Raw genomic sequence first — 17,078 nt, forward strand, 5'->3', positions numbered from 1 at the left:
TCAATTAAATCCCCTTGCAGTCGTCTGGGCTTGTGGGGAAAAATACTGAGCCAAGTTCTTGGGGGTGTGTGCTCTCTTTCTAAGCAGGGTACATGGTTTCCAGAGATGGCATGAGAGTCATCAAGTGGCTTGACCCAGTGCACCTGAGCATCTGCAACCATGTACCCATCACTCTCTGAGTCGCCTGGTGAGGTGGAACTCATGACTCTCCAAATGTTACTTGACACAAGCTCCCATGATGCCTTGACTATTGACTAAGTTGGGTTGGGATTATGGGAGTTGGGGCTCCACTACCATCCAAAGGACCACAGGTCTCACATCACTGCAAAAGAACCACACTGTGCATTCCTGATTTGGAAAGGATAAGCACACAAACACTATGAGAACCTGTAGCATCAGGTACAGGTACCCAGCAGCGTCATGAGGGGGGGCGATGGGGGCGGGCCGCCCCATGTTCCAGGGGGGTGAGACTTGGGCTGGCCCCGCCCCGCTGGCGGGCCCCGAGCATGCCACAGAACGAGGCAGCCTCGCCCGCGGCCTGCTTGCAAACTTGCTCCGCGGCCTGCTTGAGGCTGCTCCGCCCCGGGGCCCGCCCACCGCGCCGCTATGGAGCTGCGGCTCATGGGGCTGCCCTGCCCCTGCTGCTTTTCGCTCTGCGGCTTGCAAGTTCGCCACGAAAGCAGCAGCGCCAACCCAGACGGAGTGCGGCTGCGCAAAATGTCGTGCATGCATACTCCACTGCCGGGCCGCCGCCGCTGCTTCCGCGACGACCTTGCGAGCCGCAGAGCGAAAAGTCGGCTCATGGAGCCGCCGATTGTGTGCGGCAGCCCCACAATACGCCTTTTAGCTCTGCAGCTTAAAAGGTCACCATGGAAGCAGCAGTGGCCCGATGGTGGCGTGTGCACGCACGACATTTCGCTCAGGCGGAGTCTGCCGCCCGCCCGGCCCGCAGGGGGTGCCTTCGTTCGTCGCCCCGGGTAGCGAGGAGGCTCCATCCGTGCCTGTAGATACCTAGAATTTCCTTTCCCTTGTTGGTGTGTCTGTATTTTACAGGCAAGTTATGAATGCCCTTTGAATGAAAAGGGCGGGCAAACACAGACATAAGGGAAGACTATCAGAAAAGCCTGCTGGATGACGACAATGGCCCATCTAGTCCAGCATCCTGTTCTCACACTGGCCAACCAGATGCCTGTGGGAAATTCAGCAGCAGGGTCTGAGCACAAGAGCACTTTGCTCTCCAGTGGTTTCCAGCAACTGGCATTCAGATGCAGTACTGCCTCCGGCTGTGGAGGCAGATCATAGCTATTGTGGCTTGTAGCCATTGATAATTGTATCCTCCTCTGCAAATGTGCCTAATCCTCTTTTAAAGCCATCCAGGCTGGTGGCTATCACTGCCTCCTGTGGGAACGAGCTCCACACTTTAACTATGCTCTGTGCAAAGAATAACTTTATTTTATCTGTCCTGAGTCTTCCATCATTTGGCTTCATTGGACGCCCATCAGTTCCAGTCTTATGTGAAAGAGAGACAAACTTCCTCCTTGCCACACATAATATTAATACCTTCTACCATGCCACCTCTCGCTTACCTTTTTCTCTGAACTAAAAAGTCCTGAACACTGCAAGCTTTCTTCGGTGTGTGTGTGTGTGTGTCACTCTATCCCTTTGGTCATTTTGCATGGCCATTCTCGAACTTTTTTTCTATGCTACAATATCCTTTTCAGAATGAGGCAACTATGCAGAGAATTCCACATGCGGACTCTCCCCCTCCCAGGGCAGCACATCCTGTTTTGGGTCATTCCACCAGTGGTGAAAGTGGTGGGGCAAGTGGGACACCACCTCTTGCACTTCTGCTGCCTGAGGTAAGTGCTTCACCCTGTCTCATTGGTGGGCTGGCTCTGCCCTTACCCCCTCTCCTCCTAACACTGGTACCTTTAAGTCTAGGCACCAAGTGCAAAACAAAAAGGGGAAGAACAGTCTAGAAGATATCATGATGGAAATGCAGAGGAGTGCAAATGGCAAACTTGACAGTTTCAGAAACAGGTTTCACTTCAGTTTTGAAAGACCATGGGAGACTGCACATCAGAGGGACCTTATGCTCTGCCCCACAACTCTCAGTGCAGCACTGGCCCAGTTTGGGTTAGGCAAGCACGGGCTGGTTTATTGGGTTCTTAAATAACCTTCCGATCCTGTGAAAAACCACAGCTTCACAGATTTATTACATTGCAACCTCCACTGTCATAGGTAAGGTGCAGCATGGAGATAAGTGGAGGCCTGGAGAATGAATTTGGCCATGTGACTGGAGCACTTCTACATCAGGTTTTGCAAGGTCTTGTGCATCTGAAAACAGGGCCTTCAGCAGCCAAGCTCCAAGCAGTACTTTAATTCTTGAACCACTAGTGCAAGAATGGCAGGCAGAGCTTTGAGGCTTGAGGGCGTCACCTAGGCTGTGTCACCAGCCCCAGAGCAGTCCATCAGCTGACACAAAAGGATCAATCCCAGCCGCCCTATAAAGGGCAAGCCTCAGAGCTTGCTCTTCAGTCCACACAAATATAAATGCTTGAATAGCTCAGTCGATTAAGAGCACAAGACTCTTAATCTCAGGGTTGTGGGTTTGAGTCCCATGGTGGGCGAAATATTCCTGCACTACAAATATTCCAACTCCACGATTCTTTGAAATATTGTAAGAAACGTAACCTTAAGTTCAGCTTCCCCTCCAATAGTGGGAGAAAATTGGGTGCGGGGGGAAAACATCTACATTTGCCGGGTTTAAGCATATTTATATTAAAGGCAATTTTATCATCCACAAAACCCATGAATCAGGGCTGCCTTTTTAATCCATTAATCCACTTCTAAATACATATATCTAGCAGGTTATCTAGTCAAAGGCAGCAGCACATACTAAAGTCGCTAGCTGCCTTTGTTCTAAAAGAGGTCAGCAGACTTAACCAGGGAGCTGCCAGGCTAGACAAAGAACGAAATGTGCACTTTGACTCTGATTTTGCTCTGAATAGGTTTCCTGCAGAAGACTCTGGCAGCATGAAAAGAATGCAATAGCAGATGGGACCTGCTAGCCTGTTAGAAAGTACAGTCATTTCCCTGGCTGGGTTCTGTGGTTCATAGCTGTGGGAAAAGGGAAAAACCAAAAGCTCAGCAGCAGGATGCACACTCCGTATACAGAAGGTGACCCAGGGGAGGCTGGTATGAGCTTTCGAATGATTAGATGTTCAGCCCAAGTCAGAGTGGAATTTAGGGGAGAAACTGCCTCCCCTGTTTTGCATCTGGGGCATTTTCATTTTCAGAGAGGTAACTTTCCCAAGCTTGTTACTCTGAGTGGCTGGCAGCTGGCCTCTCCCCACCCAAACCAAATGTATCATTCTGGTGGTGGGCACCAGTCAACAGGAGCAAGGGAACTCTGACAAGTCCCCACCCCCCATGGAAGTTGCACCACCAGTTTTGCAACCTGGCAGTGGAACTGTGAAACTGTGGGTGGAAGTGGGGCAGCCCTAGACCCAGGTTCAGTCCTGGGTAAACCTGCCCACCCCCATGAATGGTGTTCGGTACAATCTTGGAAAGGGCTTCTTCTGAAATGCCAAAGCGCCTACTGTAGATCAGAGCTGATAATACAAAACTGATTGGCCTGAATAAGATTCAAAAGCCAGGAACCAGACCCCTCTCTGCTGTCTGAATTGTGTCTTTTGTCAACTGCAAGGCTGTTTGGAGACAAACAATTCCTAATGAAGGTTTGCTGCTCAAAGCCCACCACCAAATCATGCCAAGCAAGCCAGAGCACTCCTAAGCATTCCGAGTTGTGTATGTGCATTGGCATGTGAGCAGCAATTAGGGTGGCAATGTGCCCACTGAAGTGCGGGCCTTAGTTGGGCCCTTGGATCCCTGCCACTGAAACTCCTTGAAGGCTTCCCGAGACATTTCAGACCAAAGGTGTGAAATGGATCCTTCTGTGTTCCATGCTATAAAAATGTGGCAGCTGTCGCTGTTTGAAAACAGACTGATTGAAAAACACTGTGATAATTGCATTGCTCCATAACCACATCTGGACTTTTGGGAGGAGGAGGGTGGTGAAAGGCACCTTCCGTCACCAAAAAATGGTTTTCAATTAAGCCAGAGGTTGCATAGTTTCCTTTGGTGGGACAGTGGAGTGAATGGGACATTATTTCCTGTCTGATGGGCACTCTCCTTAGGTAACACACAATATACAACAGATATGAGAAAGACAGAGACAGACGGAGAGAGAAAAAAAGAGAGATGTATTCCATGCAGTCTAAAGATGGTGACATGCAAAGCGAGAAGGTGAGAGGTCCAAGTACCGGGTCAAAGGTTGCCTCGAGGGGTCGCTTCAGTGATCGGACAGCTGGCTGAGTCTTAATTAGCAGGCAGCGAGCACATGATGGTAATGAGCCAAGGAAGGGGATGGGGGTTCAAGCACAACAACAGAAAAAACAGCAAGCAGAAATGCATCAAAAAAGAGAGCGGACATTGTGGAGCAGGTGAAGAGAACAAAACAAAACAAAATAAAATGAGTGCATTATACAATATTTTAAAAAAACAGATGACACATGCATAGTGGAGGGCCCTGTGACAACTGAAGTAACACAGCAAGGTTTGCTTTGCCTATCCTGCAGGGTAGATGCAGAAACACCTGGAACCTGAGATAACTTTATGGGGGTCCCATTTTCCAACAAGAATTGAGAATTAGTTACAAATTCCCAAATAATTCAGATAATTATTATATAATTCAGATAATTATTATTATAATACATTGTTAAATTGTTTGCATTTTGGGTGCTCAAAAGCTTGCTGCAAAAGTTGTGGGTTTTTTTGTTAAAAAAAAAACCAAAACCCTAGTGGAAAAAGTTGCATTTTTTCATGCTTTCCTCATGCTCTCCCCTTTTTCCATTTTGCCTGTCAATGTACCACAAACAGCTAAGCACAGGCATGTGTGGGCAGATGGCAGCTTCTTGGGGTTTGTTTTGGGGTATTTTTTTTTGGTAGCCTAGCAACTTCTGTTCTCTGACTGGCAAGGCTGCCCCCAAACTCAAGAGGTGCAAAGTAAACAGGGAGCCTTGAAAGGAATGCAATGAATAATGCAAAGCTATTTGGGTGGCAAGACCCTGGTGACTTAAGAGATCAATAAATAGTTGAAACAGGCTCATTAAGGGCACACCGGAAAGGCAAGTTGGATGTTTGCACCAGGAAGGGACGTCATGAATTAAAGATGCAGCTGGGACCACCAAGGTCACAGTTAAGAAGTCAGGAATTAGGTCTCAACAACAAAGAGTGCCGTGAGCTGATCATTCCAAAGACTCATTCTGAGTAAGAGTGCTTGGACTCAAGTGCCGGTCTTCAAGGAGCAATCTTTCTCAAGACAAGAAGAGCCACAGTGACATGCTCCTTCTCCCACAACTTAATGATAAACAGGGCAGTGCAGAAACGAGCATTACAGCAGGCATTGACACACAGGAACATACAAAGGGTCCTCTTGAGTCATCAAGTCAAGCCTACCCCAGCCTGTTCCCTCCAACTGTTTCAGACTCCAACTCCCATCAGTCCCAGCTAGCGCAGCTGTGTTTCCATCACCCATCAGGATTGTAGGGCTGTGCAGGGTGGCGCTGATGGGAACTGCAGCACCAAGTTGGGGAATGCTGCTCTAGGCTGACATTGGGTCGTATCCAACTGAATTATGCTCGGAATGGACTCATTACAACCAATGGACCCAAGTTAGCCATGTCCATTAATTCCAGTAGGTCTACTTGGAGCACGACTAGCATTGCACAGAACCCACTGTGTTTCCAGCATTGGCCCATCAGCTCCCTCTGGTAAGCTCACGGGCAGGGCATGGTGGCAACAAGCATTTGCCATGGCTTGTCCAAAGCAACTGGTTGTTTGGATGTGGCAGATCCATGCAATCCTCATGAGTAACAACCACCAGGTGAACTCTCCTGATTGTCATGGATTTGTCAAATCATCTTTCAAAGCTACAGAAACCAGTGGTTGCCACCACACTCCATGGCAGTAAATGCCATGGCTTAACAACATGCTGAGTGTGAAGAAGCTCTTCCTTTCATCTGCTCTAGTTCTTCTGCTAGTCTGTTTCACAGGGAGACCCCAAATTGTAGCACAGCTATTTCCCATGCCCCCTGCCCCTTCTAAGCTGTGGATGCCCTTCCCACAGAGGTGCATCTGGCAACATCACTGCAGATTTCGCTGGGTGCTAAAGACACACCTCTTTAACCCCTGACTCTTTGACTCTTGAGGTGCATATTTTTAGGATCCAGCTTATTCATGTGATTTTAATGTGTGTTAAACTGTTTTTAATGGGCATAGATAAATAACAACAATAAATTATTCAGCCTTCCCCTACCTTCCCCTGAACTCAAACACTTGCACACCATTGTTTAAAGCCTTTTTTGGATCCTGTGTTGGATTCCAGCTCCCACCAGCCCCAACAAGCACAGCCAATAGGGATGGGTGATGGGAACTGCAATCCAACAACCGACTGGCAAGATGGCTCATGATGGATAGCTCAGTCAGTAGAGCATGAGATTCTTAATCTTGGGGTTGTGGGTTCAAGCCCGACATTGGGCAAAAGATTCCTGCATTGCAGGGGTTGGACTAGAAGACCCTTGTGATCCCTTCAACTCTACAATTCTATTAACATGTCAAGGGTGACAGGTTTTCTTGGTACAGGTAGGTAGCCATGTTGGTCTGCCATAGTCAAAACAAAATAAAAAATAAAAAAATCCTTCCAGTAGCACCTTAGAGACCAACTAAGTTTGTTCTTGGTATGAGCTTTCGTGTGCATGCACACTTCTTCAGATAAACTGAAATAGAAGTCACCAGACCTCTTGGATCTTTCCAGGCAAACTGGATTCTGTTCAGGGGTATGCCTACTTTATTTACTTTCCAGCTACAACATCTAATGAGCACTGTGTTTTGCATGCAAAATACAGAGTGGTACCTCGGGTTAAGAACTTAATTCGTTCTGGAGTCCGTTCTTAACCTGAAACTGTTCTTAACCTGAAGCGCCACTTTAGTTAATGGGGCCTTCCGCTGCTGCCAGAACACGATTTCTGTTCTTATCCTGAAGCAAAGTTCTTATCCTGAAGCGTTATTTCTGGGTTAGCAGAGTCTGTAACCTGAAGTGTCTATAACCTGAGGTACCACTGTATAGCTATTTAGGGTTTACTGTAAGGTTTCCTTGCTGGGCACATAAGCATGCTTGCCCACCCCACGTGCCTTTGGAAGCACAACCTTATGCAGGGAATTCCATAGGTTTGGGCCCACCACCATGAGTGTGATGCTGCTAGCAGTTATGAGCTGTGCAGCTGAGCCACAGCCGGGGGGCGGGCGGGCAGGGAGACAGGATAATGCCATGTGCAATGCTCTTGGGTTCTTCACAACTCTTTTTCTTTTGCTGAATGTGAAGCAAAGAAATAAAATGGGAACATTTTCTACATTGGCAGGGATTTTGGTGGATTTTGTGACATTTGAAGCTGTTTCCAACTCTGTGATTCTAGGGGAGAAAAGGGCTGGTGCATCATTTAAAAAGCCCTAGGATATATGGGACCCCCATGCATAGGGAATGTGCAGGGTGGGGTTGACACAAACAGGACTGGACTGTGTATGCTGAGATGTGATGGGACACTCTGATGCTATTACAAAAGGTGGGGGAGGCTCCCCTTGCCCCCCCTTCTCTCCTTGTGGGCCAAACACACCACATTTTGCAAAGGCCTTGTTGGGCGACGGCCCCCTTACCATTCCGGCTGCAGCAGTTTGATTCACCTGGTGTTGAGCTGCCTTGATTTTGGCTTGCAGGTGTGCAGGGGGATGAAAGTACTTGCATTTCTCCCGGGAGCACCGCCCTTTGATGTAATCCATGCACACCGTCACGGTGTTCTCGTTTGTGTCTATCATGGCAAAATCTATCGGGTGAGCATAACGGCAGTCGTTCTCGCCGCGTGTGCAGTTGCCACGCTGAAACTCCCGGCAAACCTTAAAAGAAAACCACATTATTTGAACCAGGAACAACGCATGAAAACAACCAAGAAAAACCACATTTCCATTTCCCTCCTAATGTGAACACCAAGGGCTAAGAAATGCGCGCGGGGGGGGGGGGGGGAGACGACGACACAAATCTCAGCTGCCCCTCAACTAAGTGTCATGTTTCGTCTCATTGCACCTCCATCCCATTTATTTAAAGCAGGGTTGTGGAAACGTTTTGGCTCTACTGGGCAGATCCTTATCAGGATTGGTCTCACAGGCCAAATCTGACAGGTGGCCAGTGGCACCCACCTGGCAATCAGTGTGATGTCAAGCACAAGGTGCTTTGAAGTTCTGAAGCTGGGACATCAAAGCACCTTGCAAGGCACTGCAAAAAGCAATGCACTGAGGAAGAGGATTGCGGCACAACCCCCAGCTGATGAGCAGGGGTTAAGTCCTGCTCTGCTTTGCTGTGAGACCGTTCTCTGCTGGGACCTTCTGCATGCTTTACAGATTCTCTGCCACTGAGTGACAGCTCTTCCCAGCCAACAGAAGCAAGATCACTCCTATACTGTATTACTGAAGAAGTGCAGCTGCTATGTTAGTAGGGGCTCCTGGTTCACCTCCATTTCCTAATGGACTGTTAGCTACTGAAACGGTAGGGCAGTCATTTTCTAGGGGATAGAAGGTTGCATCGATTTCAGTATTCTGTGCCAGCCTGTAGAGACCTGAGATGGTGAGCAAGGAGGGCTGGAAGAAATAAAACCAGCTGGAATCTCCCACCCATGTAAACAAGGTTTGCTGATCCAAGATGACAGCACTGAATAAGCAACCTCTTACTCCAGGATTTCCTTGGTTTTGCAAACAAGTCCTGTGGATTTGGGTCAGGTAGAGGCAGTTCCACTTTATTAGCAACACTCCTGAAGGCTCTTCCGACTGAGCCCCAGTGACCCTTGACTCCATTCTTCACAATAAAACTCTCAAACCCAGACTAGATGACAGAAGCTGAGAAGCAATTTTAAGCAAACAGTGATCTTCAACTTATGAAAAAGGGATAATGCGTACTCCAGTGGCAATTAAGAAAAAGACTTTAAGAGCTTCCTTGTCTTTGGATTAAGAGGTCAAACAAGATACATGTTACGCTGTTCTCAAGGAACTGGTATAGCTGAGATTTCAAAAAATTGGGAATTAGTTCCGAGTCATAACGACGAAAGGGTTTCAGAATCAGGACCCCTCTCCTCTCTCAAGCAGAACTTCCCTGGTGCAAGCACATTTGGACAAAAGGTGCCCAATTAAATTTTGTTAAGAACTGCCCTCCTCATCTAAGCAAAGCAACCATCGCCATTTGGTACAGGGTGCAAGATACCTCCAGTTTGTCTGTCCTCATCATTTTCTGCCCAGTGGAGCTCCCTGCCACAGAAACAGCTGGGTTCCCAGACACCAGGACAGGCGTATTTGGTAACAGCTCTGCAGGAACCAAGCCCATTCCAGGAGAGACGTGACTTAGGTAGGGGCTGAATGCCATGGTGGGGCTAGTTGCAAGCGAAGGAGTCACAGGAAAAGTTGTCTGTCGGGAAAGAGGAATGGTCATGGAGTTAGCAGGGCCTTAGAATGCATTGGTCCTGTGTCCAACCCCCTGTATCACCTGCTCTGGAAATGTTTGATTCAGTTGCACTGGCTAAGAGGAAGACTCTTGCTCTCAGTCTCATAATCCTCTCTGTTTGCTTCTGATCTTCTCCTCCCACTTTCATTGATTCGGACGTGCATGGAACATTTCAAGCATAAGAAGCATCTTCATCGGTATGGACAAGGAACAGCCACAAAGAGCTTAATGGCACAATTAAGGAGGCAGCTTGGGCAATTAACACAGCCCTCCTATCCTGCACCTCCCAATTAAGCATTCACCGTTGGGAGTTAAGCAATTAAGCATTCACCGTTGGGATCAAGCCAATTCTGGACATGAGACGCATGGCAGATAAGCTGGCAAGGAGCTCCCCTGGCATAGACAAAAGGGCTGGTACCTTTTGGGTTTCTTAAAGCAACACATGTCAAGAATCAATCCGTAACTTCAGTTTTACATTACACTTTTGGCTGCCCACTATTAGCCTTGCTTCCAGCCAGCCTAAGAAAAGCAGAACCTGAGCACAAGAGCACTATTGCCTCCTGCAATTTCTAGCAACTAGGATTCAGAAATGTACTGCCTTTGAGGCAGAGCATAGCCATCCTGGCTATTAGCCACTGATATCCTCCTCCTCCTCCTCCATGAATTTGTCTAATCCTCTTTTAAAACCATCCCAGTTGGAGGCCATCACTGTCTCCTGTGGGAGAGAGTTCCATAGTTTAACTATGCAGTGTAAGAAGAGGCACTTTCTTTTTTCTGTCCTGAATCTTCCAACATTCACCTTTCATTGGATGGATATGTATTCTAGTGTTACAAGAAAAATAATTCTTTCTCTATCCACTTTCTCAATGCCATGCTACAGGTGGGTAGCCGTGTTGGTCTGTCATAGTCAAAACAAAATCGAAAATTCTTTCTAGTAGCACCTTAGAGACCAACTGAGTTTGTTCCTGGTATGAGCTTTCGTGTGCATGCACACGAAAGCTCATACCAGGAACAAACTCAGTTGGTCTCTAAGGTGCTACTAGAAAGAATTTTCGATTTTGTTTTGTCAATGCCATGCATAATTTTATACACTTCCTTCATGTTACCTCTTATTCACAATTCATCTAAACCAGAGGTTTTCAACCTTTTTCAGTCCATGGCTCCTTGACCGACTACCTTCTTTCTGCAGCACCCCTGTGGGGCTCAGGAGTCCAGTTATGTCCCCCCTTGCCTGCAGAGCTGGCAGTCCCTCACCCCCCCTTTTTTTAAACACCCTCCCTGGTGGAGTGTTCCCTCAGCCTCCTCTCCCCTCCCCTTGGGAGTCCTCTGGGCAGCAGCCCCTGGTCTCTGAGCTGCACCTCCCAGAGGCGCCATTCACCTAGCGGAGCTTATAGCCAGGGCTGCTGCAACAAACAGCTGTGCAAGCCCTTGGGAGGCAGAGATGCGAGAGGGCATCAGAGGAGGGAGGGAAGGAAAGAGGGACAGAGGCCAGGGTTGTCCTGACTCCTGACCATCATCCAAGGCACCCCAGGGTGCCACACCACACTGCTTGAAAACCACTGCTCTAAACTAATGTCCTCCCCCATGCTGTAAACTTTTCTGATAGGGAAGTTGCCTCATCCCTTTTCCTCTCTACAGTATCAGCTTACACCCCTCAGGCAGATTGTCCCTGATGGGATGCAGCCCCTGCCTCCCAGAGAGATAAGGTTCTTCACCCCGGTTTTAGATGTGTTTTTGTTTCCATTATTATTATTATTATTATTATTATTATTATTATTATTATTACTACGCCCTTCATCCATAGATCTTAGGGTGGTTCACAATATAAAAATACAATATAAAAAATAAACCATAAAATAAGAACAAAAACAAACCAATAATTCCTTGTAGCGAATCCCACCGCTAGCCACCAATAAAGTAGTGGATCAGCCCACTAACTGCCCCCACCTCATGGTACGCCAATTAAATGAATGTCTACAATTTACCACAGGCTATCTTGTGGGGCTCTTGTGTGAGGGAAAACTTAGTGATTTAGAGCCTTAGGCTGGAGCTGAACAAACAATAAAAGTTTTATTCACAGAAATAAGAAGTTTGTGAAACAAAGTTGGGTCAGGAGATGCATTCTTTCAGGTAGAAGTTAACTTATCACTTAAACTAAATACAAGGGTGTCACAGGCTTAAACACAGCAGTATAGGCACAGCCTTTCTTAAACTTCTTACTCAGAAATCAGTTGTTACACTTCAGTTTCTGTTAGGCCTACTTCTCTCTGGGTCCTTTTGCTTAGTCATGGCAGATTAATACTTTTAATACAGCAGAAGAAGAAGAGTTTGGATTTGATATCCCGCTTTATCACTACCCGAAGGAGTCTCAAAGCGGCTCACGTTCTCCTTTCCCTTCCTCCCCCACAACAAACCCTCTGTGAGGTGAGTGGGGCTGAGAGACTTCAGAGAAGTGTGACTAGCCCAAGGTCACCCAGCAGCTGCATGTGGAGGAGCAGAGACGCGAACCCGGTTCCCCAGATAATGAGTTACCGCTCTTAACCACTACACCACACTGGCTCTCTACCCAGTTAGTGTAACAGACCTGGGGGGATCTCCTCACCCCTTGTTTCTGGTTTGGGGGCCTTCTTTACCTAGAAGAAGCCTCCGTTCCTGACAGGAATGAGCCCCAGGGAGTCCCTGCTCCCACAGCTCCAGCCTCCCCTGGCTCAGACTCAGCCCTCCAGGTTAACTCCTGTCTGAATCCTCTCCCAAGATGCTCCACACGGCCCCCCTCTCTAAGCTAAGAGGATCTTCCCTCTAGCTACAGATCTTCTCCAACCAGAGCCAGTTCTCCCTCAGACAAACCCTCTCCTCCTGCTCCCTCTCTCCCATCCCAAATCCAGCTCTAACTGATGCTCCCTCAGAAATGGCACCTTTTGTTCTCCCGCCCAAAGTGCTGGCTCCGCCCACCTCTGTCTGTCTTGACAGCCAATCAGAGGGAAGCTCCAGCCCTCTGGTGGAATTTTAGGGGGACTGCAGCACCAGACGCTGGTCTAGTTCAGCTGTCCGTCACAACCCTCCTCCCCATTACTCAGACCAGGGAAACCCAATCGGACACCCTCCAGATGTGGCTAGACTACAAACTAAAATCATTCCTGACCATTGGCATGGCCAAGCTGGTCGGGGCTGATGAGAGTTATGGTCCTACATCTACAGCACACCATACTGGCTACCTCTGAATGAGATGCTGCAGTCCTAATTTAAGATTTACATTCTGGTCTGTGAGCTGTGTCAGTATCCCACGCCTCCCAGTCTCAAAGTGAGAGTGAAAACAGGGCTTTGTAAAATGACTTTGTTCCCCACCCTACACAATGTGACCACAGCTGACTCAAATCAGAGCATTGCAAATCAGTTGCCTTTATACAACTGTTGTAGAACCTGTCCTAGTTCCACCAGTATTTCAACGGTTTGGTCTATTTTAAGGCCTTTGTAACCTGGTCACAGGTAATTGCATTAGGCCAAATCCTGACACAAGTTGTCAGCGAGCTGAACTGTCCTGATGAAGGTGCCTCAAATTTTTCAACAGGCGTCTGAGCTCAGTGAGGTTTGTTGTGTTATGTTACTGTATCTCACTAACATAAATTGGATTTTATGAGTTGGGGTTGAGTGGGTGGGTTGTGTCATCCCAGAAGTTTAGACCAATCTTCCTCCAGACAAGTTTTGTCACAGAGCAAGTTACTGTCTTGTTCATCTCTGCCTGGATGGTATCTGGATTATTGGATGAGGTTCCTTGCTCTGATTGCTGAAAAGCACCACCAAGGAGCGGGTTGGGAAATATGTCTGATAAGAATGATTTATTTAGGAAAGCAAAACTTGCGGTTTAAACGTTCTTTGTTTGCCCCCTGGGTTCTGAGGGTTCCTGAACACCTACACATGCCTTATAGACTGAGAACCTTGCAAAAATAAACAAATACACACACACACTTGCAAAATAATTGAAGTTGAACTCCATAACTCATGTTTTCTTAGCTGAGAATTTAAGTTGCTTTGGCATATAAATTTACTTTTTCTATTAAAAAATGCAGAATATCATAAACAGGAGTCTCAGTTCAGCTTAGAACAGGGGCCAGCTCAACTTGGGAAATACAAAGACAATTTAAAAATGTTTCAGACATCCATAGTGCAGAATACTCTTTAAAAAGCCAGCACATCACTTGAAAATGACTATGAATTGGATGTGGAGACAATATATGCACCTTTCCCTGCTTATCTGTTTGCTTTGTAAGATGAAAAACCTTAATAAAAACTATTTTTTAAAAAGCCAGCACATACACAAAGTTGAATGCACTGAAAACAAATCAAAACACCATTTATGCAGTCCAATTTACAATAAAGGGTGTAGTAAAAGAGGTATTTTACCAAGACCTGTCTGAAAATATTGAGGGATGGCTGGGGCAGCTAAGGAGGTTTATGAAGCCATAAGGGACATGCTAGATGGAAGGAGTGAAGGAAGTTTTTCAAGTTACCTGGTTCTAAACCATTAAGGGCTTTAAAAGGTCAAAGTTAAACCATCGACCCAATATTTTACAATTCATGACGAACAGGAGTCATCCCAGGACTAAATGGTACTTCTTACAAGAGTTAACTTGAGTTTTATGCATTTGTGGACTATAGGTATCCTGTACAGATTGTAGCACCAAGGATCGTCTTCCTTAACCATGGTTATGTGTTACATCAGTTAAGTGTAACATCAGAATGCTTAAATCATGGTCAAGGATTGGCTGCAGACTAGGATGTGAAATCACTGTTGCAAAAATGGGTTTGCAAGGCAACTTACAATTGGCTGCAATTGTGCTCCTGGTAGCATGAACTGCATTTGCTGTGCAAACATGGCTGCGGCTGTCTTTTGCTGGATCAGGTTGTTGCGTCCGTTGATTTCGAGTTGTGTTTTTAAGTGCGGCGGAGGATGAAGGTATTTGCAGTTTTCTCGAGTGCAGCGACCCTGGGGGGGGGGGAAATGTGAAACGTTTTGCTGAGCAGTGCATGTGCCATTGAGCTAGGCCAGTGCTTCCTTTAGCGCCCACAAAAGATCTCAGTAACAACTCTCCCAAAATCCACAACATATTCAAGATTCTTCCTGCTCAGTTCCTGTTTGCACTGACTCAATCCACACCATACATTTAAAGCATATTTATAGTACTTTAACAGTCTTGGCTTCCTGCCCCAAAGAATCTCAGGAACCGTAGTTGGCCCTTCATAGAACTGCAATTCCCAGTACCCTTAACCAACTGTAGCTCCCATGATTCCTGGGGAGGGGGGAAGTCATACGCTTTAAAATTATGTTTGTATAATGTGGATGTGACCCAAGTCTTGTGCACTGGACATACATCCCTTTTAACTTGCCCACATTTCACTGGATGCCAGGAAACAGAGGAAAGATGCAAAGAGTTTGTTTCTTGAGGGAGTCTGGTGGTGGCTGATGTAGATGCCTTCCCCCCCCACCCCCGTGGTTGAGGTACTTTATGGGGGGGGCAAACCCACTCTTTCTCTCATTAGATGTGACTGCCATTGTCTGCTATGCCACAACGAACCAGCAGCCATATTGTGCCTGGTGCCCACGAGCACATTCTCAAAATTCAAAATGTGCCCACTGGCCCAAACAGGTTGGCCACCCCTAGGTTACAGTGCCAGCAATTCCTTGCTGAGCTATTTTTCTCTTCACGGGAAGTTTTTACAAAAGGAAGTTTTGAAATATGTGGTCTAACCTGCAGTTGGTGGACCATGTTTTCCATTCCACTCCCAGAACTGTATCACCTTATACCCAAGCACCTTTTCCACTGCATGTGGAGGCCATGGTCCTGCTGTAGATTTTCTTTTCTTTTCTTATTCTGGATCTCACAAAGGATCCACTTTTGTCCCACCCCATCAATCCCGCACCACATCAATGACACTAGGTCTGCCTTTCCAAAAGCTACACCTCCGCTGAAGGTCTTTTGATAGAACAGAATGTTTATGAGGCTTTAGAGCAAGGTATACAAAGTCCTTCTAGCAGAAGCACAGACTGGACATGGAAGGCTCAGGTCAGCATTCCTTTTGACCAAATTTAGGATAAATCTGCTTAGATGTTTTTGCATTTATAGGAATCTGGGAACAATGTGTTAAGAAGTATGCTTCTGGCTTCCCCAGAAGCAGTGGCAGAGCTTCATGCTCCGGCACTGGGGGGTGGGAAACAGGTGGGGGCGGGGCTGGTGCACGTTCTGGGGGCGGGGCACGCCGCACGGGGGAGGGCAGCTGAGATGGAACCCTACTGGGATTGCGCTGCCCGGGGCGCCCTGCCCTTCCTACGCCAGTGCCCAGAAGTTTGATACCTTTGAGTCAATATTTAACTGAAATAGTCATCATTTTGATCAGCAACTCTACAGTGTCAGATCAGTTGGGGTGGGGGGGGGAGTGTCTCTCTGAAAGCAGCCTTGAAGGTTACTATATCACCTGTTACTGCTGTTGCAAACGAACACAGTGCTTACTCTGCATGCATTTAAGCTCAGAATGAATTGTCACAAACTGTATCTTTCTTCTTTTTCTGCATTTTATTGCCACTAAACTTGCAGTTTCCCATTTCTCTTCCCTTTGCAATCATGCATATAAAATCATGCCTGCCAACTGAGGGTAGCACTACAAGCATTTGATGAAGCGAACAGAGGAACATTAAGAAGAGCCTGCTGGATCAGGCCAATGGCCCATCTTGTTCAGCATCCTTTTCTCACAGCAGCCAGCTAGATGCCCCAAGCAGGACCTGAGCACAAGAGCACCTCTCCTCTCCCGCAGTTTCCAGCAACTGTTTTCAGAAGCCTCTGGTCATGAAGGAAGAGCACAGACATCATGTTTCATTGCCACTGATTGCATTCTCCTCCATGAATGCTCTTAAAGCAACCCAAATGGACAACACCTGCACATTTGTTTTAATGCAAAAATCTAAGGGTGCGGTGGGCTCTGGCGCTAACATTTGCTTGAAGTTCCTAATAAATTCAGAGCAGATACTGCGAGAAAAGCTCCAGCTTCTCCTGGCATTACTGTGCAACCCAAAGTTCGTCTCTTGACATTCTCTCCCGCTTTACCGCCAATGGTAAATAATAATATTCTACATCTTTGGAGAATTCAGTGGTGGAATACCTATTTTGCATGCAGGGAGGGGGGGACCCAGGTTCAATCCTCAGCAACCCATTAAAAATAAAACAAGAATCCTGGGTCAGCAAAAAAGCCAAAGGCCACCGTCTCCCTGTTGCTCTGACCATGGAGAGCTGCCACCACTTGCAGCAGACCCAGCACTAGGCCGGATGGACCTGCTCCTCCAAAGGCTGCATCAGCTTAATGTTTGGCATGCACAACGCGTACAATTCTAAGGAAATGAGCTGAGCTGCCCAGTGTGTGTTTCTGAAAGGACTCTTGTTACATTCTGATCATATTTGTGGCACACGTCAATTTTAAACTCAACAGT

The 17,078-nt window shown here is 47.1% G+C and overlaps 1 protein-coding gene across 5 annotated transcripts in view; it reads right to left on the reverse strand.

The window, feature by feature from the left end:
- The window catches only part of MBNL3 (muscleblind like splicing regulator 3), a 62,241-nt gene that overhangs the window by 11,992 nt on the left and 33,171 nt on the right, over nucleotides 1-17,078 (reverse strand). For 2 of the 5 annotated variants that reach the window (XM_033137918.1, XM_033137919.1), the window contains exons 2-5: nucleotides 14,421-14,585; nucleotides 9,365-9,565; nucleotides 7,774-8,010; nucleotides 4,326-4,379 (exon numbers count right to left, since the gene is read on the reverse strand). In XM_033137918.1, coding sequence (XP_032993809.1) covers nucleotides 4,326-4,379; nucleotides 7,774-8,010; nucleotides 9,365-9,565; nucleotides 14,421-14,585 — 657 coding nt within the window. The remainder of the gene's footprint in view (nucleotides 1-4,325; nucleotides 4,380-7,773; nucleotides 8,011-9,364; nucleotides 9,566-14,420; nucleotides 14,586-17,078) is intronic. The other 3 variants (XM_033137920.1, XM_033137922.1, XM_033137921.1) reach the window with 2 other exon arrangements.

Source organism: Lacerta agilis, chromosome Z (assembly GCF_009819535.1).
Source record: "Lacerta agilis isolate rLacAgi1 chromosome Z, rLacAgi1.pri, whole genome shotgun sequence".
Lineage (NCBI taxonomy): Eukaryota > Metazoa > Chordata > Lepidosauria > Squamata > Lacertidae > Lacerta > Lacerta agilis.